This window comes from Hylobates moloch, unplaced genomic scaffold, assembly GCF_009828535.3.
Source record: "Hylobates moloch isolate HMO894 unplaced genomic scaffold, HMol_V3 SCAFFOLD_5, whole genome shotgun sequence".
Lineage (NCBI taxonomy): Eukaryota > Metazoa > Chordata > Mammalia > Primates > Hylobatidae > Hylobates > Hylobates moloch.
This window is the reverse complement of record NW_026652280.1, coordinates 71,740,108-71,763,430: the sequence shown is the minus strand read 5'-3', so window position 1 is coordinate 71,763,430 and position 23,323 is coordinate 71,740,108. Positions and strand designations below refer to the sequence as shown.

Below are 23,323 nucleotides of genomic sequence, written 5' to 3'. Positions count from 1 at the left end.
TTCCTGCTTCCATCCAGCCCAGGAAAAGAAAAATTAAAATTGGATCAAACTCACAATTACAGCTAATCAATTCTTTGAGGTTACTGCCTGTAAGTAATCTCCTTTTCTCTCATAAATTATAAGTGATTGCTTATCCTAAAAAAAAAAAAAAAAAAACTCCAGAGGCTCTAACTTTCCAGATGTGGACACGTATCAGATTTTAATACTACCACCAATCTTCCAACATCCTCATGCAGTTGCTCCGGAGGGCAGAGAAGACAGCACCCCAGTGGCCGTGTGCACAATGTCAGTAAAAGCACAGCTCCCAGAGAGAAGCTGCCCCACAAATGCACCCGAGAGTGCTGCCTCTCCACCACCACAGCCACCCAGAGACTCACAAGGTGGAGGCAGTCACTCATTCTGGGATTCAACTCTAAACTGGACATTTCCTAGGGGAAATAATCACAAAACTGGAATGGCAGAGCAAAAGAGAGATAAGGAAGACAGAGCCATAGGCAGCCTGTCACCTGCATAAGTGTAGCATTTTTCTAAGCCAACTTTAGGGACACTTGCTCAGAAATATACGGTGTTCTCAGTTTAGGAAGAAGCACAAAACTTACACGGAATTAATGCTAACCAGTAACTCCTTGAAACAAACTAGCTTTGTGGTGTCATTTGAGAAAATAATAGCAAACAAAAATAACAGAGAAAAATCATCTTACCCAATCCTGATGTCATTCCTGAATCCCACGGTTCAATTCCACAGTTTGTACCAACAGATGGCACAGGAAAAGGTTTTGTTGTGCTTAGCAGGTTCTGATTTAAGGTATTAGAATATGGGTTACAGAGGGAAGAGGTACCCATCCATCCAGAGCCGATATTTGATCCTAGACAAATTCCCACAGCCACAGAGTTCTGCACAGGCTCTCCTGCAACAGCTGGATAGGGAAGGCCTCCTGAGAAGCCACAGACTGTGGCACTGCCAGCATGGCACTGAGGCAAGGTGGTGCTTCCAGCTGAAGGGAGTGTTCCCAAATACCGCTGAGCAAAGGGAGCTGCGCTGAGAGAGGGTTGTGTCAAGAGTGCGTGCACAGCAGCAGGCATGTTCTGCATGTCAGCCACAGAGCTGTGAACTGTGCTGTTGGGAATAGGAGTACACTGGTTTTCAGAGGTGGTCTGATGAGAAACCTGGCCACTGAACTCACGGCCAGCAGTTGACTTATCTTTAGGAATTATTCCTTGATCTTCAACTATAGGCTCCCGGCAGGACACAGGGCATGATGTGGCTGACCCCACCTGACAGCTCAGACCTGACTTGCCCAGGAGAGCCAGCCTGATCGGGTCCAATTCCTCAGGGTTTGATGTCAAACCTACCTCATTGGTTTCCAACAGATTTCCACTTTTGGAGGAAGGATCTTTACTCCATCTAAAGTCAGGTTTTACATATTCAGGCTTACTACTCAGAGAAGTAGTTTCAGTTGCTTTTCTTGTATCAGAGTTATTCTGGATAACAGATGATAATGTTCCTTTTCCTCTATTCTGAAATGGAACTTTTTCTCTCAATTTTTCCATAGCCCGTTCCTTCAATGCGGCTGGACTGCCTTGAATAATTGTGGTACTCAACTCGACGGTGATATCACTCTGAGTGCAATAAAATTTGTTTTTAATAATCCACAGATAAACTTAATATAACAAATTGAAACATGCTGGTAAAAGCTCAAGTAACAAAGAGATGTGCATGAGGTGTCTCTTTGAAAAAAAACTGGTTTACACAAAAATAGTAGTCTTGCAGTTGTGAAATGCAGACTTACATTAGAAAATTTGTTTGTTGTTTTGTAAAAAGAATTATACTATGAGGAAAATAAATAGGAGGTATACACTAAGAATATCTGAAAATTTTGCACAGATAAAGGACCAAGTCTAGTAACTTTTTGAAGATTTAAGGGATTTCTGTAAACTTTACAATAAAAATCTAAATAAATTAGTAATGAAGGAGTGGGGGCTGAGCAAGCTTGAAATGATAACGACTTTGAGGTCAGGCGGCGGCTCAGCAGGTTGGCAGGGCCCCACCCCACTATCTGTCCATGCTACTGCCTGGGCTTGAAGATTCAAAGATGTTAACTTTTTTTTGAGACAGAGTCTCGCTCTTGTTGCCCAGGCTGGAGTGCAACGGCGCAGTCTCGGCTCACTGCAACCTTCACCTCCCGGGTTCAAGCCATTTTCCTGCCTCAGCCTCCCGAGTAGCTGGGATTAGAGGCGCCCGCTACCATGCCCAGCTAATTTTTTGTATTTTTAGTAGAGACAGGGTTTCACCATGTTGGCCAGGCTGGTCTTAAACTCCTGACCTCAGGTGATCCACCTGTCTCAGCCTCCCAGAGTGCTGGGATTACAGGTATGAGCCACCACGCCCGGCCAAAGATGTTAACGTTTATGTATTCTAAGCCCTCTCCCATTTCTAAACTTGTGTGGCTCTATGAAGCATGAAGTTAACAGTACTGGTAAATGTCCACACTCATTTATTTGTACATAATGCATAATCCACGGAGTGACATCTGCAGCTCTGCAGGATGGACCAGCTGAAATTTACAGACTAGATAGACATAACCTTCACTGACTGCTTTGGTACTTGGTTTATACATTTCTCCTGGCCAAAGCTTCAGAAATAAAGACACTAAGAAACAAAGACTATATTATTTGCCAATTAATAATAACAAATAATATGTATCCAGTGGTGACTTACTAGGTGACAAGCACTGCCTTCACATACTATTCCTCCTTACAGATGAAGAAACAGGTTGAAGGAGGTTTAGTAATCTGAGGAGGCAGCAGAAGATAAGTTATCTGACATCATAACCCAGCTCTCAACCACTACGCTAAAAACATGCAGACTCAGTATCTAACACAACATGAAAAATACAGCTTTCAAAGAAAGGGGTGTAATGCTCTAACACTATGCTGTGTATTCAGTAACTCTTCAGTAGCTTGGTGGAGGAAGACTATGCAGCATACCCACAACAGTCATAGTTAGCTCATCAAAAAACTGAACACTGTCACATCCACAACGTCCACACACAAAAACAGGTAACACTAGCTTCTCCCACATAAATCTCTCTGATCTTCTATTCTATTCCCACTGCTACTGTCTTGGCCCAAGCATGCACTGTCTCTTGCCTGAACCACTACAGTGGCCTCATGTCAAATCTCCAATTTTAATTTTGCTCCTACTGGTCCCTTCTTCCTCATTGCCGTTGGAGTGAGCTTTTAAAACATCAAACCAGCCTGGGCTTGGTGGCTCATGCCCGTAATCCCACCACTTTGGGAGGCCAAGGCAGGAAGATCACTTGGGGCCAGGAGTTCAAGACCAGCTCTGGCAACATAGCAAGACCCCATCTCTAAAAAAAATCTGTTTTAATTAGCCAGATGTGGTGGTAGGCACCTGTAGTCCCAGCTACTTGAGAGGCCGAGGCAGAAGTAACACCTGAGCCCAGGAGTACAAGACCAGCCTGAGCAACATGGCAAGAAGCTGTCTCCACAAAAAAATGAAAAATTAGCCAGGTGTGGTAGTACACACCTGTAGTCCCAGCTACTTGGGAGGCTGAGGCAGGAGGATCCCTTGAGACTAGGGGTCCCAGGCTGCAGTGAGCTGTGATCGTGCCACCATACTCCAGCCTGGGTGACAGAGCAAGATCGTCTCTAAAAAATACAAAAACAAAACAAAATCAAAACAGATCATGACAGTGACCTGCTAAAAAGCCTTCAAACTCCCATATTTTAAACCCAGCATCCTTCCCGGTTTGGTCCCCCCTCTTCTAGCCTCATCCACTTCTCCCCATTGACATGATTCACTGTGGCCGTTCTAAACTTCCTGGAGTGCCCAGACGCAGTTTGTATCTTACAACTCTCTACCTCCCCATGTGTTAACTCTGCTTCCCCGCTGCCTAACTCCTAGCAGTCCTGCAAAGTGTGGCTTCAGTGTATTTATCCCTGCAGAAACCTTTGCTGAAGCAAAGGCAGTCAGACTTCCAACCACCACCTTCTGAGTCCCCATAGTATGTGCGCAGCATGATGCACTTCATTACACAGTGTGCCTCACCAGACAGAGCTTTTCAAGGGCAGATCCTAAAATATTTGTACCTCTGTGCCTACCAGCATGAGTAGGTATTTAATATGCGCACACAAATACAAAAATCATTTTAAAGATAAAAGAGCAACACTGAAGTTATATAGGCTTGAACTGTAGTCTGAATCAAACATCTGTTAACACTTTTAAGAGCTGAAAGCCTTAGTAATAAATAATCCAAGTGGCTGCCCACCTTGTGGTCCTCCAGGGCATCATCTGTGGCTGTGGTAGGATAGGAGCCCTCTGGTTCAGACACATACGTTAGCCTGCTCACCCCAGCAGGTGAGCACACCAAGGGAGACAACTCCTGCTCAAAGGGAGGCTGCTGCTGCTGAGCTGCTGAACCAAAGGACTCTAACGCACACCTGAAAGAGAAGAGTAGCTCACACCTGGAGTTCTCCAGTCCTTCAACTATCTACGTTAGCAAAAAACCATTCCTATGTGCCTACAATCTTGCAAATGACTCAACCACGAATTCAATGTTTACACTTAATTATCTAAAATTGTAAAGAATATTCCCATTGAATGAAGCATCTGTTAAGCTAGTGTAAAATGTATTGTGGCATTTTCATTAATAAATACCATATAAAGACACACAGCAATTCATTATTAGCAATTAGCTATTCATTCTATAAAAATCTGCTAAGTATCTGATATAGAGAAATGAACAGAAGAATTCCAACCCTCAACGAGCAAGGAGGATAAAGAAATCATGCAGACAAGTGCAAAGAAATGGGAACAGTCACACACCACTGTGGGACTATCAAGTGGTACAACTTTTGGTTGAGCAATTAAGCAGTACATATCAAAGCCCTCTTGACTCAGATATTCTACATTTAGGAATTTATTCTGAGAAAAAAAATTAATGATAAATATAAAGACTTCACAAAAAGGACATGTCCACATCACTGTGGACAATAAGTGGGAAAGCTTAAATCAGACAGGAGGAACTGAGCTACAGAAATTAGAGCACAAACATGCAATACAACACTATGCAGCCACTCAAAAGCATGCTCTTCTAGCCTTGGTTCAGAAAGATGTCCCTGCTACACAACGTAAAATGAAAAGATCAGAAAGTGACAAATAGTGAGTCTCACAACTATCTGCACACACACCAGGGTTACTTCCTCTTTATTTTGTTCATTAGCACCTTTCACAGGCCGCCAGCCGAGATGCAAGGAGCGGGAAACGGACTGCACATCTTGAGGGGAAGCAGCAAAGTCACAGTGCAAAAGAGCACAGGGGATAGGAAATAAGTGTCAAGCCACATTTGGAAACAGTCTCCACACCTACGCTCTGCTGGTTAGCTTGAATTCAGCCCTTCACTTGACTGGATTCCATCATCTTTCTTTTTTGTACAAAGTTCAGAATACTCAGCTAGGCAATGGATGTACACAGAAAATTCAAATTTGAATCCTGAACTTTTAAAAAGTCCCAAATTGGCTGCGTGTGTTGGCTCACACCTGTAATCCCAGCACTTTGGGAGGCCGAGGCGGGTGGATCACGAGGTCAGGAGATCAAGACCATCCCATTTAACATGGTGAAACCCCGTCTCTACTAAAAATACAAAAAATTAGCCGGGCATGGTGGTGGGTGCCTGCAGTCCCAGCTACTCGGGAGGATGAGGCAGGAGAATGGTGTGAACCTGGGAGGCAGTGCTTGTAGTGAGCCAAGATTGCGTCACTGCACTCCAGACTGGGCAACAGAGAGAGACTCTGTCTCAAAAAAATAAAAAATAAAAAGTCCCAAATCAAGACGGTATTGTCAAAATACCAGTTAGTAAGTTTCTAACCAACGGCAACAAAGTATTACTAACCAAATTGCTTCAGACCTTCTTTAGCTCCCGCATGACATGCACCTACATGGGTTTCCGTATCCACACGCACTCCCGCACACACACACGCACACACACACATACACACAGCATGATATAGCATGGAAAATGTTCTGAGTCACTGGATGATGTGTTGTATTAGTTTGACTCCTTTGGTTAACAAGAACAAATGCTTTTAGGTGAAATTACCTCAAATAATGAAAAGTGAACTGCAAGAACACATGCAAAATAAAAGGGGAGACATACTGAAAGGGTATACTGTATAACAGAGCAAAGTAACAATGAAGAATCAAACAGAGATATACCCTAATAAAATTATTAGACTTGAAAAATAAAGAATTTTGGCAAAAACAGCATGTCAATTCAAAGGCAAAAAGAATCAGGCTAGTCTCAGATATCCCTCTAGTCTTCCATAGGGACAGTACAATTGCTACAAAGAGAATAAAATACCTAGGAATCCAACTTACAAGGGATGTGAAGGACCTCTTTAAGGAGAACTACAAACCACTGCTCAATGAAATCAAAGAGGATACAAACAAATGGAAGAACATTCCATGCTCATGGGTTGGAAGAATCAATATCGTGAAAATGGCCATACTGCCCAAAGTAATTTATAGATTCAATGCCATCCCCATCAAGCTACCAATGACTTTCTTCACAGAATTGGAAAAAACTAAAGTTCATATGGAACCGAAAAAGAGCCCACATTGCCAAGTCAATCCTAAGCAAAAAGAACAAAGCTGGAGGCATCACGCTACCTGACTTCAAACTATACTACAAGGCTACAGTAACCAAAACAGCATGGTACTGGTACCACAACAGAGACATAGATCAATGGAACAGAACAGAGTCCTCAGAAATGATGCCGCATATCTACAACTATCTGATCTTTGACAAACCTGACAAAAACAAGAAATGGGGAAAGGATTCCTTATTTAATAAATGGTGCTGGGAAAACTGGCTAGCCATATGTAGAAAGCTGAAACTGGATCCCTTCCTTACACCTTATACAAAAATTAATTCAAGATGGATTAAAGACTTAAATGTTAGACCTAAAACCATTAAAATCCTACAAGAAAACCTAGGTAATACCATTCAGGACATAGGCGTGGGCAAGGACTTCATGTCTAAAACACCAAAAGCAATGGCAACAAAAGCCAAAATTGACAAATGGGATCTAATTAACTAAAGAGCTTCTGCACAGCAAAAGAAACTACCATCAGAGTGAACAGGCAACCTACAGAATGGGAGAAATTTTTTGCAACCTACCCATCTGACAAAGGGCTAATATCCAGAATCTACAATGAACTCAAACAAATTTACAAGAAAAAAACAAACAACCCCATCAAAAAGTGGGCGAAGGACATGAACAGACACTTCTCAAAAGAAGACATTTATGCAGCCAAAAAACACATGAAAAAATGCTGATCATCACTGGCCATCAGAGAAATGCAAATCAAAACCACAGTGAGATACCATCTCACACCAGTTAGAATGGCCATCATTAGAAAGTCAGGAAACAACAGGTGCTGGAGAGGATGTGGAGAAACAGGAACACTTTTACACTGTTGGTGGGACTGTAAACTAGTTCAACCATTGTGGAAGTCAGTGTGGTGATTCCTCAGGGATCTAGAACTAGAAATACCATTTGACCCAGCCATCCCATTACTGAGTATATACCAAAGGACTATAAATCATGCTGCTATAAAGACACATGCACACGTATGTTTATTGCGGCACTATTCACAATAGCAAAGTCTTGGAACCAACCCAAATGTCCAACAACGATAGACTGGATTAAGAAAATGTGGCACATATACACCATGGAATACTATGCAGCCATAAAAAATGATGAGTTCATGTCCTTTGTAGGGACATGGATGAAACTGGAAAACATCATTCTCAGTAAACTATCGCAAGGACAAAAAACCAAACACCGCATGTTCTCACTCACAGGTGGGAATTGAAAGAAGGGGACATCACACCCGGGGTTTTGTGGGGTGGGGGGGGAGATATACCTAATGCTAAATGACGGGTTAATGGGTGCAGCAAAACAACATGGCACATGGATACCTATGTAACAAACCTGCACATTGTGCACATGTACCCTAAAACCTAAAGTATTAAAATAAAAGTATAAAAAAATATAAAAAATAAAAATAAAATAAAATAAAAAAATAAAATAAAATACATTACGAAAAACCAAAAAAAAAAAAAAAAAGAAACATAAGGGAAGAACGTGTAAGCCAAAGATCGTAAACATACTACACCATGTCACAGCCAGATGATCTTCAAATTTGCTTTGGGTTGGATGACTAGTAATACATCTGTTAAAATATGCAGGCCAAGCACAGTGGCTCATGCCTGTAATCCCAGCACTTTGGGAGGCCGAGGCAGGTGGATTACCTGAGGTCAGGAGTTCAAGACCAGCCTGGCCAACATGGTGAAACCCCATCTCTACTAAAAATAAAAAAATTAGCCAGGCATGGTGGCGCGTGCCTGTGGTTCCAGCTACTTGGGAGACCGAGGCAGGAGAATCGCTGGAACCCGGGAGGCAGAGGTTGTAGTGAGCCAAGATCGCACCACTGCACTCCAGCCTGGCCCACAGAGCGAGACTCCGTCTAAAAAAAAAAGAAAAAAAAGCAACTAACTATTAAATAAGAAGTGACTGTGTATATGTATATGAAAGTGTTTCAAACTGAGGCATCCATAAGGAGTCACAGAAAGAACTAAGCTCTCCATTGACATTTAGCACTAGCTGAACCACACCATGTTGCTTCAGATGAACATGAAAAACTTTAATGGCAGCTTGGTAAATAGTTAATAGGTATCTTTGAAATCCAATATTTTGAAACAAATCAAAACTACATTTAACATTTTTGATAATTTTGCTGGTTAGGCAAGTTTTTCCATCTATTAGACTCTTTCAATAAACATATTAAAGATCTTTTATAAAGCCACAAAAGACATTCACAAAATTAAAATTTTATGAACAGTTATTCATCCCAATATCATTTATATAGCAAAACAGTTAAGATACAAAGTACTCACCAGAAGTATCAAATGAACCATGACAGATCCATTATGCAGTCTGTAACATTACTAGTTTTCTTTTAAATTCAGAGAATGATTGTTATAAAGAGTAAAAAAAAAGCAGTATACAAAAATTTGCACAGAAAAATAGCTGGAAAGAAATTCACCGCTTACAAGAGTTACCTTTGAGAGATGAATGCATAGATGAGTAATTTTTCTTCTTTACAAATTTTTTTTCCAAGTTCCTATACTGAACACATATTTTTATTTTTTAAAAAAGAAATGAAAGTACACACTTACCCTGATGAACTTGTTCCAGAAATTTCACTAGGAGAAGAATGACTTAGTGGTGATGTGGAAGGTCTGAAGCTCTCCTGCTCATCCTCTGAGCCACGTCCACCATGCTCAGGAGAGGTATTTTTCAAATCTATCAGAAAGGGGTATTTTCCAGTGAGAAGAGAAAATAAACTTTGTAATTTTATGAATGTGACCAACAACTCAGACACTTACCACTATTTTTAGGTGAGACTATGCAATGGTTTTCAAAAGTCACATGCTTCTCACTGTTGCTTATTTCACTGACACACTCATTTTGCCTCTGATTTTCTCTATTATCTCGTATTTCTTCACACTCTTTTAACAGACAAAGGGATGTTATTCCGGGGTTCCTCACTGATGAATAACTATCAGATGGAGTGGAAATTGAGGTAGCTTTTTCATTGTTACCAATATCCTGTAATTTGTTGTCAATGGAACATGTCTTCACATCAGCTACTGCACTGCTATTCTCTCTATTTGTAACTGAATTTGAAGAGTTTACGGTTCTAAATGACTCTTGATTCTCACTCTCTCCATTTTCAACATAAACAACAGCTGCTGTGTTTTCTTCTGGTTCCCTCACACTTACACTAGTAGCACTTAAGTCCACTGGATGAATGTCTTGAGTAGTTTGTTCTTTGGGCAAAGACAAATCCCAAGTATCAGACATATTAGCCCTTGAAAGGTTTTCCAATGCACTTTCATATCTACTAACTTCTGTTTTTTTAAGGTATTTCTCCATATCAAATGCATTGGATCCATTACTTTTTTCTAAATCATTAGGTAAGAAATGACGCACATGAGAGTAGTCCTTTTGTTTCTCATCTTCCTGAAAAGTCTTGTCTCTGGTTTTATTTGAAAGTGCCTTGATCATAGCAGCAAGTTGGGAAGGATCAGTATTAACTGATGCCTCTGCAATGGCTGAAGCAATGGTGCTGATCCTAAGCACAGAATCACCACTATCTGGTAGCTTGTCTTTGTATCTTTGGGGTTTGTTGCTCATGAAGAAAGAGTCCTAGAAGTGAGAAAATTAAACATCAGATAAATTTACCCCAGTTTCATGAACATTCATTAGTCCCCCATTATCACTGGGAGATCCATTTCAAGACCTCCAAGTGGATACCTAAAACCTTAGATAGTACCAAATTCGACTGCCGTAAATCAGAGCATGTTTCTGTTCCTATCTTCCACCCACAAATGTAGTGCCTTTTCCATCTTAACTAAGCACTTATCACTCACTGTGGCTGGAACATCTGAAGTTTGGAGTGCAAAGCATGAATTTCTCTGTTCTTCTTTGTAATTACACATAAAGAAGATCATTCTTACCACAGACCTCAGAAACTTCAGCATTATTTTTTCTTTCCTTATTAAGTCGAGAACCTTCATCTTTTCACTTGAAGGCAGCACGTGATAGCTCCTCTTTGGCGTATCCAAATTGTAGGCAACACTACTCTTGCACTTTGGGGCCATTACGAAATAAGAGTGACTTTAACACAAGCACTGCAATATCACTAGAGTCAATCTGATCACCAAACACTACTAAGTGACTAACGGGCAACAAGTGAAGACAGGTGGAGAAGCTGGACAAAAGAAAGACTCACATCCTACCAGGATGGAGCAAGTTGGTGGGAAGATTTCATCACGCTACTAAGAATGACATATAATTTAAAACTTATGAACTATTTCTGGAATTTTCCACTGAATATTTTTGCACCTCAGTTGACCATGGGTAACTAAAACTGAAGAAGGCAAAACTGTGGAAAAGAGGGGGCTACTGTATTAGTTTGATCTTTATAAGCATGATGTAAGATCTAATGGCAACAAAAAAATTAAGGGCATACCAGTTAAATATCCTAATGAAAAAGACAGCTGCTATCAACTTTAATTATATAGTACCAGGTTATTTACAAAATTGATTATCATTTGTTTTTTAAAACTCATCAGGAATGAAAGACATGGTAAAATTGAATCAGATAATAATTTAAAACCAAAAACTTAAGATATTGAGATTGAAAAGCCACTGAGTCATTGTGATTGCAAGTATAATTCTTGGTAATATCATTCAACTGTTAGAATTATTTATAAGCAAGACATAAATAGGAACCATGAGTAAAAAACTGAAATGGGCCCAACAGTTAAAAAACATAAACTATTTAAAGCCCGGGCGCAGTGGCTCACGCCTGTAATCCCCGCACTTTGGGAGGCCGAGGTGGGCGGATCACCTGAGGTTGGGAGTTCGAGACCAGCCTGACTAACATGGAGAAACCTCATCTCTACTAAAAATACAAAATTAGCCGGGCGTGGTGGTGCGTGCCTATAATCCCAGCTTCTCGGGGGGCTGAGGCAGGAGAATCACTTGAAGCCGGGAGGCAGAGGTTGCGGTGAGCCGAGATCGTGCCATTGCACTCCAGCCTGGGCAACAAGAGCAAAACTCCAACTCAAAAAAAAAAAAAAAGAAAGAAACATAAACTATTTAACAACAACAAAAAATACATGTTAAGACTTCTGCTTCCAGTAACAGCAGACTAGGTAAAGCAAACCAACCTCTTGCTAAGAACAGTTAGAACTGAATAGCACATTCAAAAACTTATCTTTGAAAGCACTAGCAAGCTTAAAAAGCAGTATAAATTTATGGGGCCAAAATCTAAGAGAAGAAAGTAACCCAGAGAGGTAAGCCCAACACTGGGGATGCTGTTCCCTAAGCGTATCTGCTGCTTCAAGAAAAGCCTAAGCAAAGTTGTTCTTGTGGAAGTGCAGGTATAAAAACTGAGTCTGCCAATGAATGACTGGCATTGGGGGGTTAGGAGGGGTGTGTGTGTGTATGTTTGAGGGAGAGAAAGATACCACAGTAAAACATCCATGCTTTGGGATGAGACCACAAAGGGATATACCCCAGCAGTAAAGGTAAACCAACATCCAACTGGTTCTCATAGAATGAGGCTCAGCTCCAATCAGCTCAATTCCAATAAATGAATGAAAGTGATCTGCAATTGCTAGTGTTCCTTGCTCCCTGTCAGAAGCAGACATAAATCTAGTCTGGAAGATATCATCTCCCTTAGCCTCAAATTATTTCAACGATTTTTCCTCTAAACTGTAGGGTAAAACAAAAGCTACCCAAGCACATCACAGTAAGATGGATAAAAACCAAAAAGAAAACTAACAAAAGACTGACAGCCAACTTTTAAAATGAAATGACATGAAAAAATACATTCAAAGTGCTAAAAGTTGCTCCTAACAATTCTATAGCAAGCAAAAATACACATCAAGAATAACAGGGAGATAAAGACATTCTGGAGAGACAACAAACAAAATTCATTATCAGCAGTCCCTTACAAAAAAAAAAAAGTAAGGATATTCTTTAAGAAGAAAACTAATCTCAGATGAAAGATCAGAAATATTGGTTATTTATAAATCATCAGCATGTCTTATTGGGTTAAATATAGAAATAAAACACAAAACAAGAAAAGCTTTTTAAGTATGGAGTAAATTGAGTATTTTGTGATCCTTGGAATGCCAAGTAAGACATTTAAAAGAAAACAAAGAATTTTTACTAAACATCAGTAAGCCAAGAGACAGGTTATAATTATTTGGGTAATCATTAAAATAATATAAATATATATAATTACCAAATCAACAGAGGAGAAAATTGGAATCATATAAAACTTAAACGATCTCAAAGAATGCCAAAAGAAAAAGAACAAAGTCTAGGTGAAACAAATAAAAAGCAAATAAAGTGGGCAGATTCAAACCCCCATGCTGGAAATTCCATTAAGTGTAAGTAGAAAGACTGTGATATAGTTGGATGCCTCTCCAAATCTTATGTTGAGATGTAATCCCCAGTGTTGGAGGTGAGGCCAGGTGGGAGGTGTTTGGGTCATAGCGGTGGACAACTCATGGCTTGGTGATATCTTGCAGTAGTAGTGAGCTCTCCTAAGACCGGGTTGTTTAAAGTGTGTGGCACCTTCCCCATCCCTGCTTTGGCCATGTGACATGCCTGCTCCCACTTCGCCTTCTGCCATGATTGCAAGCTTCCTGAGGCCTCCCCAGAAGCCAAGCAGATGCCCACACCACACTTCCTATACAGCCTGCAGAACTATGGGCCTGTTAAACCTCTTTTCTTTATAAATTACCCAGTCTCAGGTATTTCTTGATAGCAGTGCAAGAAACAGCCTAATACAGACTGTCAGACTGGTTGAAAAGCAAAATCCAACAGTATGTCCCTAGAACATCTGAAATATAAGGATACAGAAAGATTAAAAGTAAAATAATGGCAAAAAATATAACATGCTAACACTAACCAAAGAAAGCTGGTACTGACATTGTTAATCTCAGACTAGATTTAGGAAAAAAGCATTATTACACACTGAGGGGAGACATGCTCAATAAAGGATTTGATTTGTTAGCAAGAACAATTTTTATGAACCAAAAAATTTTATGAAGAATTTAATACAACAAATTTTATGCACAATTTGTATGCACCTAAAAATATAGCTTCAAATGTTTAAAGCAAATATTGATATACCTATAATGATTAACAAACCCACAATCATGGTGGGAGATTTTAAAACAGCACAATAATTTTAAGAATGCAGGCAGCTTGAGCATCCCGATTTAAATAAATCTCACCTAAGTGAAACAGACATTAAGTCACATAACAGACATTCCCTACAAGTGTACAGAAAATATTTTCAAAAATTGAACAAATGCTGAGTTATGTAACATATTTAAACAAATTTCAAAGGCCTAAAACTAAAAATTCTCTGACTATAGTACATTTGGCCTAAAATCAATTATTTCAAAAACCAGAAAATCTCCTACATGCATCCCATGCACTTACACCACTGAAAAAGCAGGAAGGCAGAAAAATAAGCACACTAAGCATCCATCTCAAAAAGTTAGAAAAACAACACATTAAATCCATAGAAAGTAGAAGGAAAGAAATGAAGACCAGAAAATATAAAATAGAAAGACAAACAGAATTGAGAATAAATAAAATTGACAAATTAACAAAACTGAAAGTATCTGGTGAGATTAAGAAAAAGAGAGCCAAAACAGTCAATTATAGAAATAACAAAAGAGACATAGCTTAACAACGTAAGATATTAATCACAAGAGGATATTATGGTCAGCATGATAGTAAAATAAATTTTCAAGTGTAGAGGAAGATTACAATCTAAATCACAATTTACTAAAACTGACATAAAAAATTAAAACATTAGAATAGTACTACAACTATTAAAGAAATTGAATCTGCAAGTAAAGGCATTAGATAAAGAATATAACAGACTCAGGTGATTTCACCAATGTGTTCTACCAAAATCTTTAAAAAAGCACCAATCTTACAAAAACTCTTCCTGAAAACAGAAAAAATGAGACCAGTAAAAAAACCTTGAACCAAAACCAGACAAGAACATTGTAAGGGCATTCATCTCACTCACAAAAATGCAAAATTCTAAGCAAACTATTAGCACACCAAATCCAATGATATATCAAAAGATAACACATTACAACCCTAGTGAGGTTTATTCCAAGTATAAAAGAATAGTTTAATATTCAAAAATCATTCGACAAAATTTATCACATCAACAAAACAGAGCAAGCTCATGTTCTTCTTAACAGATCTAGAGAAGCATTCAACAAGATTCAATCCTCTTACAAGGTGAAAACCAAATCCAAAACAGAACAAAAAACCAGTGAACAAAGATTAGAAGACCACTTTGTTGATCCAGTAATTTAAAACAAAACAAAACAAAAACCTTACAGCATGCATCAAATTGAAAGATGAAATACCGAAAAGAGCTCCCATTGAATGAGGGAAACCCAACATCATGACATCAACACTGTTCTGAGGTCCATCCAGTCAAGGAAGGCAATACAAAGAAACAAAGGTATAAAAATTAAAAATGAAGAAATAAAACTTTTATGCTCAGATGACAAAACTCTGTATGTAGGAAATCCAAAGAGTTGATAATTAGAGTTAATAAGTAAATTTGCTGGATATAAGGTGAGTATATTTAAAAAACAAATACAATTGTGTATTTGTTTAGCCAAAACAAACAGAAAATAAAGAAACATAATACTAAAATAATGTTTCATTTGATAGCACAACAGGGTCAAAATAATTTAATTGTACATTTACAAATAACTAAGAGTATATAATTGAATTGTTCATAACACAGAGGATAAATGCTTGAGGGGATGGATACCCCACTTCCCATGATGTGATTATTACACATTGCATGCCTGTACCAAAACATCTCATGTACCCCATAAATATATACATCTACTATGTACCTACAAAAATTAAAAGTTTCAACAACTTGGGAAGAAATCTAACAAGATGACGTGAAAAATCTGCACAAAACTCATAAAATACAAAGGGAAATTAAAACATATAAATGAAGTGATACGTTAGTTTCATGGATTAGAAGACTCAATATTATAAAGATGTCAATTTTACTGTTCCGTAAATTAAATTTAATCCCCAAAAAAGTCCAACAGGGTTGTTGGTGGTTAGTGGTTGGTGTGTAGAAGCTGACCATGTGACTGTAAAGCACACATGGAAATGTAAAGGGCCAAGAATAGCCAAGATACTTTTAAAGAAAAATACGAGAGGATTTACTCTTCCAGATATCAAGACTTATTATAATAAGGTTACAATATTCAAGTGTCATCTTGACACAAGATAGATAAACAGACCAAAGAAGCACAAGAGAGACTCTAGAAATATACCCACAATGTCATGGTATTTGATTTATGACAAAGTTAGCACATTAGAGAAATAATGAAAGCATGGCCTAATCAACAAATAAAAATACCATTTAAAAAGTGAAAAGGCAAGCCACAGACTGGAAGAAGACACATGGAACACTCATAATTGACAAAAGGCTCCTATCCAATGTAAAGAACACCTACAAATCAAATAAAACGAACTGTCCATTGGAAAAATGAGCAACAGACTCGGACACGCACTTCACAAAATAAGCCTCCTAATGACCAACAAACATGAGCAAGAATCAGCTTTATTAGTAATCAGGGAAATGCACATGAAGACAAGAAGGCCCCACTGTGCACCCACCAGAATAACGAGTAATGCCAGGTGCTGGCGAGGACATGTGGTGACAGGAAGCACACACTCTTGAACAAATCTACATGGTACAACCACTCTGGAAAAGTGTCAAAACCACTGAAATGAAAGTATGCAAACCCCACGACATACACACACCTCACATGAACGTGTGCACACTTCCCAGGTACTAGGCTGTTCATGGAGCATTGTTTTATAATTGTCCAGCAGTGGAAATATCCCAAATGTTCACCAACAATACAAATGGATATAAAAGCAACAGAATATTCATATAACAGAATACCATACAGTAATAAAAATAAGTTTCTATTATAATCATCTAACAAATGTAAGGTGAGGTGAAAAAAGCCAAAGAAAAGGAATACATGCCACATGGTTTCTTTTAAGTGAAGTTTAGAATCAGATAAAATTAATACAGGGTTGAAGGTCAGGTAACTGGAGGCGGCAAAAAAACTTGTTTCTGGGCTGTTGGCAATGTTCTCTTTCTTGATCTGAGGTATACACAAGTGTATGACTTGTGATAATTCATTCACTGACTACAAATCTGTTTTATAAACTCATCTGTGTGTATATTATATCGTGACAAAAACTTAAAAAAAAAATTTAAAAGACACTTGCAAGAAATTTGAAGTCAGGAAAGAAAACATGTTAAATGGCATATATTTTTCACAGGTGATCTTGTCTTGATCCTACATAAGAACTACAACAAGATAATCTTAGATTTCCTTACGAAAGGCTTAAGCTACCTCTGTTTTGCCTTTATCAGCCGTTAACGTCACATCATTTTCATCCACTTGTGAAGTACTCTCCACTGCTTCACCCTGAAGTGTAATTGATCCTTCACTGAGCTGTGCCTGGGATTGTTCATTTAAATCTCCTGCAGGAAATATATAATATTCAACTTATAAGTATACACTATTTGACAAACACAGTCTGTGGAATAAGGACCAGGCAAAATGACTAATTTACCAAGGAAGATGTCTTTGTACCCCAAATGTCAGTTGCCTTCACTAAAACAGTTTAAACGTATAGTCACTTGGACAGAGAACAACAACATAGTTAATTTGGCTCAATGCTGCAGAGTCCAAACTTTGAAGGAGGATTGTGGATTTTAATCTCTCCCTTGCAAATGCACACATAAACTCATTAAATATTTTTCAGCTTGAAACATTTCACAAACATACAATAAGTTGAATTTAAAACTGAGTACTTCTTGGTCGGGTGCGGTGGCTCATGCCTGTGATCCCAGCACTTTGGGAGTCTGAGGTGGGCTGATCACTTGAGGTCAGGAGTTTGAGACCAGCCTGGCCAACGTGGTGAAACCTTATCTCTACCAAAAATACAAAAAATTAGCTGGGCGTGGTGGCGCGAGCCTGTGATCCCAGCTACTTGGGAGGCTGAGGTGGGAGAATCGCTTGACCCAGGAGGTGGAGATTGCAGTGAGCCGAGATCATGCCACTGTGTGACAGAGACTCTGTCTCAAAAAAAGAGAAGAAAAGAAAGAAATAAGTGAGTGCATCTTTAGAGAAATGGAAAATGAGCTCAATTTGTATACATGGAGCCTTTGTCCCAACTCCCCTGCTAGAATACAGGCTCTTTAAGGAATGGAGCATATCTTATACAACTTTATATGATATGTAGCACAAGACATTGTACTAACAAAAAGTAGCTGCGTGATAATTCTAAGTTGACCAAGAACATTTGATTAAAAATATTATAGATATTTATCATAAAAATTTATCATAGATTATCATAGTCTAAATCTCAAAACATCTCTTTAAAAGTCAACCTAAATAATAAATTATATCTACGATTAATTAACTCAATAATTCAATAGCCGACATTAACTAGCCCATCTGAAATTATTTCATTTACTGTGGTTTTTACAAATTTAGATAGATTTTGGCTGACTTGTTTGCACTTTAGATTGAAAAGGATATATGGGGTTACATATGAATCAAATCTATAACCAACACTGAGAAACTATAAAGTGTTATATACATTTTCACTCATAAAGAACATGGTCACACATTTAACCCCTAAGTTACACATTTAAGAAAAAAAAGATTCCTAAAAGCCCCTTCATTGAATCTGTTACCTGAATATAGATCATGGTTAAGATGAGCCATTTCTTTTTCCAAATTACCTCTCGATACATCAGATTTTCTTATTAAGGCAATAGGTTCTCTCTTCTCTGGTGATCTAATAAAATAGCCAAATGATGGCTGCAAAATAATTAAATGTAAATTATTTCTTTGATTTTCAACTGCTTTGAGAAATCCTAGACTATTTTATCTAATAGTGGTAAAATAGCTAAATGACATCAAAAAACTGTTCTTCCCACTTAACCTCAAATTACTACAGATGACCTTCAAAGGTCCAGGTAGAACCTTTCATTTCCTTAATACTAGCTACCTTTTAATCATTAGAACTCATATTGTCAAATAAATTGCCCTTACTAAGAAATTCAAATTAAAACAACAGAAATAAGGCCAAGCGCAGTGGCTCCCACCTGTAATCCTAGCACTTTGGGAGGCCACGGCCTGGCCAACTTGGCAAAACTTTGCCTCTGTTAAAACTATAAAAATTGGCCAGGGATGGTGGTGTACACCGGTAGTCCCAGCTACTCAGGAGGCTGAGACACCAGAGGTTGTGGTGAGCTGAGATCATGCCACTGCAGTCTAGCCTGGGCAACAGAGCAGACTGTCTCAAAAAAACAACACAGAAATTATACTTTATTCCTTCAATAATTATTATTGAACACCCATTATGTGTTAGGCACTGTTTAATCAACAGTGACATATTAATGAGAAAAACGATAAAAACTCCTGCTTCCTGGAAATTACAATATAAAGGTACTTTATTTTATAGAATAAACACATCCTTGAAAAATGTGTATTAAGATTAGGGATGCTCCTACCAACTTGCATGAAAGTTTCTGGAAGGTTTCCATTCAAGGAGCTTGCTAAAGGGTAGGCAGTTTCCACTTGTCTTTCTTATACAGCAGTCACATGACAGAACTAAAAGTGAACTCATTAAATACACTCAATTTTTTATTGGTCTTCACTTTCCCAAGTGATTAATTTATTAATTGTGATTAATATCTTAATTTCTTCCCTTGATTCAGTAACTTGAATGCAAATAAAACTTCATCACTTATACCAAAACAAAAATTCCAAATAATAGATCCATTCTTTTCATGATCCAGTGCTTTGTCCACCTTATCTTTCCTTACTGTAATTCCATTAATAAGGAATTCAGTTACTCTTCAACTTCTGTCATAATCTCAAAGGCACAATCAATTCAAGCAGAAAAATCTACCTTTCTAAAGTATTTATTTTCATTTTTCAATCCACTGCACTGAGCAAGACCACAGTTCAATTTCAAACTTCTATGAATCATCTGTGACCTCTAACACTACATCTGTTATTTCAAAATCATACTCTTAATGAAATCCAGTTTTGATAAACAATCCCTCCAATAACCCTAATTCCCTCTGTCGAATTTATCAACAAATTCTTTGACTCTATAGAATAAATCTTGAATTCTTGCCCTTTTCTCTGCTTCTACTAGGTCATCCTTGTCCCCAGCCTTCATCACGTCTCTCCCATTTCCTAAGTGTTTGCCTGCTTCTTTCCCTCTTCTGTCTTTTGCTGACTTTCACTACCTGGGCACCTGACATATGGCAGCAGCCTGCTGCACCTGGAGATGGGCCGGCACCACAACAAAGTTGCCCTGTGCCTCTAAGCACTTCCTCCCAGTTCATCTGAGATAAAACCCCCCTCCTACCAGAAGCCCTTATGATCTGCCCTTGGAATCATCTGCCATTCTCCCTTCACACCCGCCTACCCTGCTCCTCAGAGCAGCTCTGCCTGCTGCTTTCCATTCCTCCAATATGCCACCCTGGTTCCTACCTCCAGGGCTGCACACAGACAAAGGCCAGGTCACTAATGGAGGGAGAAGTCTTATTTCTTCTTACAAAAAAAAAAAAAAACACTTTTTTTTTTTTTTTTTTGAGATGGAGTCTCGCTTTGTTGACCAGGCTGGAGTGCAATGGCGTGATCTCGGCTCACTGCAACTCTCCACCTCCCGGGTTCAAGCAATTCTCCTACCTCAGCCTCCCAAGTAGCTAGGATTACAGCCACGCACCACCACATCTGGCTAATTTTTTATAGTTTTGGTAGAGACAGGGTTTCACCATGTTGGCTGCTCCTGACCTCAAGTGATCCACCCACCTCAGCCTCCCAAAGTGCTGGGATTACAGGTGTGAGCCACTGCGCCCAGCCTGCTGCCTCCTTTTCATCACTGAGATGCCAACTCAATGTCTACCCCCAAATGTCAGCCTGACCAGCACAGCTAAAGTAGCTCCTTCTCCTCACTCATGCTTTACAGGACTTATCACTATCTGAATAACTTGTGTCTTTTTAATTGTACATGCATTACATTTAATTAAATCAAAACACTTCTATATTTCAAAACATCTCTTTAGACAATAGTTTTTAAAAATCAATTTTAGAATTCTTCACACCAACCAAAAATAACAACAGCAATTAACAACTATTAAATACTTACTACATGTTGGTTTAGTGCTAAATGCTTTACATGAACCTCACATTTAAATCTTACAAAGCCCTATAAAACTGTGCTGTTAAGAAACGGGAAATTAAGGCACAGAGGAGTTAAATTGCTCAATGTCCTAGAATTAGCTAAAAGACAGAGCTAGAACTGCGGTAAAGGTCTGACTGATGATGAAACCTACGTTTTTTACCACTCTTCTGTCCCATCCTATTCTATCTCCATTTTAAAGTCACTGTGCCATCATAATACTCAAAATCTAAAATCTGGTGACTGTGAGCACTTCCAACAGATTCCATACTTACTCTTTTCACATTGTTACCACCACCAAGGCAACCAAGAGCTTCAGATCTTTGAGCAAAGAACTCTCCTAAAGATAGACGTAAATAACTGGCATCATCTTTATCCAAATCTGATGTGCTACGTGATTTCCTCAACAGACTGTAATTAATTGTAGCTCCCCAGGAAGTATCGCCCAGTGCAACCGAAGTATTGTGAGCATCTATGTTTTCTTCCTAGGGAGAAAGTTATTGTTTCGTTTCTTTCCCCCAGCAAGTCACTTTTCTGTTGTTCTAATATACAAAAACTAAAAAAGTCTTACCAAGAAAATTTAAAAAGTAATTTTGAAAAAACTAGACAAAAAAAAAATTGGGACAAACTGAAGCATCATCAGCTACCACAGCTAATGAAGTCCGGAAAAGGAAAATGAGTATTTTTGAACACCTGAGTTATAATACACACGATCATGAGTTGCTCATGACAGTGCTTTCCTGTAATCCCAGCTACCTGGGAGACCAAGACGGGAGACTCGTGTGAGCCCAGGAGTTCAAGACCAGCCTGAGCAACATGGCGAGACCCCATCTGAAAAATAATAAGAAGAATGTTATCTTCATCTATTGCTTCATCAAACACTATCATAAATTTTGAATCTTCAAAATAAGATTGAAATAAGATTGTCATAAATAAGAATCTTCATAAAAAAACAAACAGGATTACTTCACTTTAAAACATATTTTTAAAACTATAGAAATACAGCCTGGTACACTGGCTCACACCTGTAATCCCAGCACTTTGGGAGGCCAAGATGGAAGGATTGCTTGAACCCAGGAGGTCAAGACCAGTCTAGGCAACGTAACAAGCCTCCATCACTACAAAAAATAAAAAATAAAAAAATAGCTATGCATGGTAGTACATGCCTGAATCCCAGCTACACAGGAGGCTGAGGCAGGAGGATCACCTGAGCCCAAAACCTTGAGGCTGCAGTGAACTATGATCACCACTGCACTCCAGCCTGGGTGACACAGCAAGCCCCTGTCTCAAAAAATAAAAATAAACTATGGAAATATCCATTAATGCCATTAAAGCAATTCTAAGTGAATTAAAGATATATTTCAGTATGTCAATGATCTTCAATTAATAATTTAGAGTATTTTATTTAGAGTATGAGGGAAAAAGCAGAAGTTGTCTAGCCATAAGAAAAATATGAAATAATTCTATACTAACTGTATATTCAGAAAGAAATGAACATTTTGCCTACACTTACATTAATACAGGAAAATTTTTAAATTTTGGATAAAACAAATAATTACAAACCTGTATAAATTGATGCTCTTTATTAAATTCTTCTTCATCTTGTGCAATCAAATCAAATGCTTCAGCTTAAAAAAGAACATGTTTATATAAACACATTACACTAATGCCTAAACAAGCACTAGCACACACATACAAGTTAGGAAAATGAAATACCAAGGAAATAAAGTTGTAACAAGTATGTAAAAGCTTGCACTCATGATTGATGCATCTGTATTAAATGCTTAAGTCTGTGGTTGTCAAACTTTTGCTAAAGAACACCTTGCTGTAGTTGATTTTGTCACTAACTTACCCCAATTTACTCAGGGGCTTTACAATGAAAGCTTTTTCTTTCTAAAATTAATGTTTGCTTTGGAGAGTTTGGCACTCTTGCATTGAGGCACTCATTCATGAATGCTGGTGGAACTTCATCGGGAGTCATCAGACTGATAAGCCCTCTATAAGCTTGTCATGAAGATGGCTGCAAGGGTGCCCCAGGACCGCTTGCCCCCCATCCCAGGGAACCCCGGTCTGGACAAAGACTGGGAGTCCCCTAATGTCTGCCCTCAAGGCTCCTGCCGCACACCTCAGCTCCCCCTGGGAAAGGAACGCCAGCCTAAGCACACTCAACCCCAGGCCAAAGGCCATCATTAAAATGCCTCAGAGGGATGGGGCAAATGGGCAAAGAGGTCCAGGGCCAGAAATACAACTGGGAGTGGTGGATTCATGGCAAACTAGGAGGCCCAAGACCCTGGCTGAGGCATCAGAATTGCCAAGAACTTTAAATGTGTTGGTGAAATGTATGCTA

The 23,323-nt window shown here is 38.8% G+C and overlaps 1 protein-coding gene across 9 annotated transcripts in view; it reads right to left on the bottom strand.

The window, feature by feature from the left end:
* CEP192 (centrosomal protein 192) overlaps positions 1 to 23,323 on the bottom strand; it is a 132,335-nt gene that overhangs the window by 64,489 nt on the left and 44,523 nt on the right. For 6 of the 9 annotated variants that reach the window (XM_058438672.1, XM_058438671.1, XM_032152873.2 and 3 more), the window contains 8 exons: positions 22,540 to 22,604; positions 21,252 to 21,461; positions 18,470 to 18,596; positions 17,118 to 17,248; positions 9,477 to 10,299; positions 9,267 to 9,393; positions 4,293 to 4,464; positions 702 to 1,620 (listed from right to left, as the gene is read on the bottom strand). In XM_058438672.1, the coding sequence (XP_058294655.1) occupies positions 702 to 1,620; positions 4,293 to 4,464; positions 9,267 to 9,393; positions 9,477 to 10,299; positions 17,118 to 17,248; positions 18,470 to 18,596; positions 21,252 to 21,461; positions 22,540 to 22,604 (2,574 nt within the window). The remainder of the gene's footprint in view (positions 1 to 701; positions 1,621 to 4,292; positions 4,465 to 9,266; positions 9,394 to 9,476; positions 10,300 to 17,117; positions 17,249 to 18,469; positions 18,597 to 21,251; positions 21,462 to 22,539; positions 22,605 to 23,323) is intronic. The other 3 variants (XM_032152876.2, XM_032152877.2, XM_032152878.2) reach the window with 2 other exon arrangements.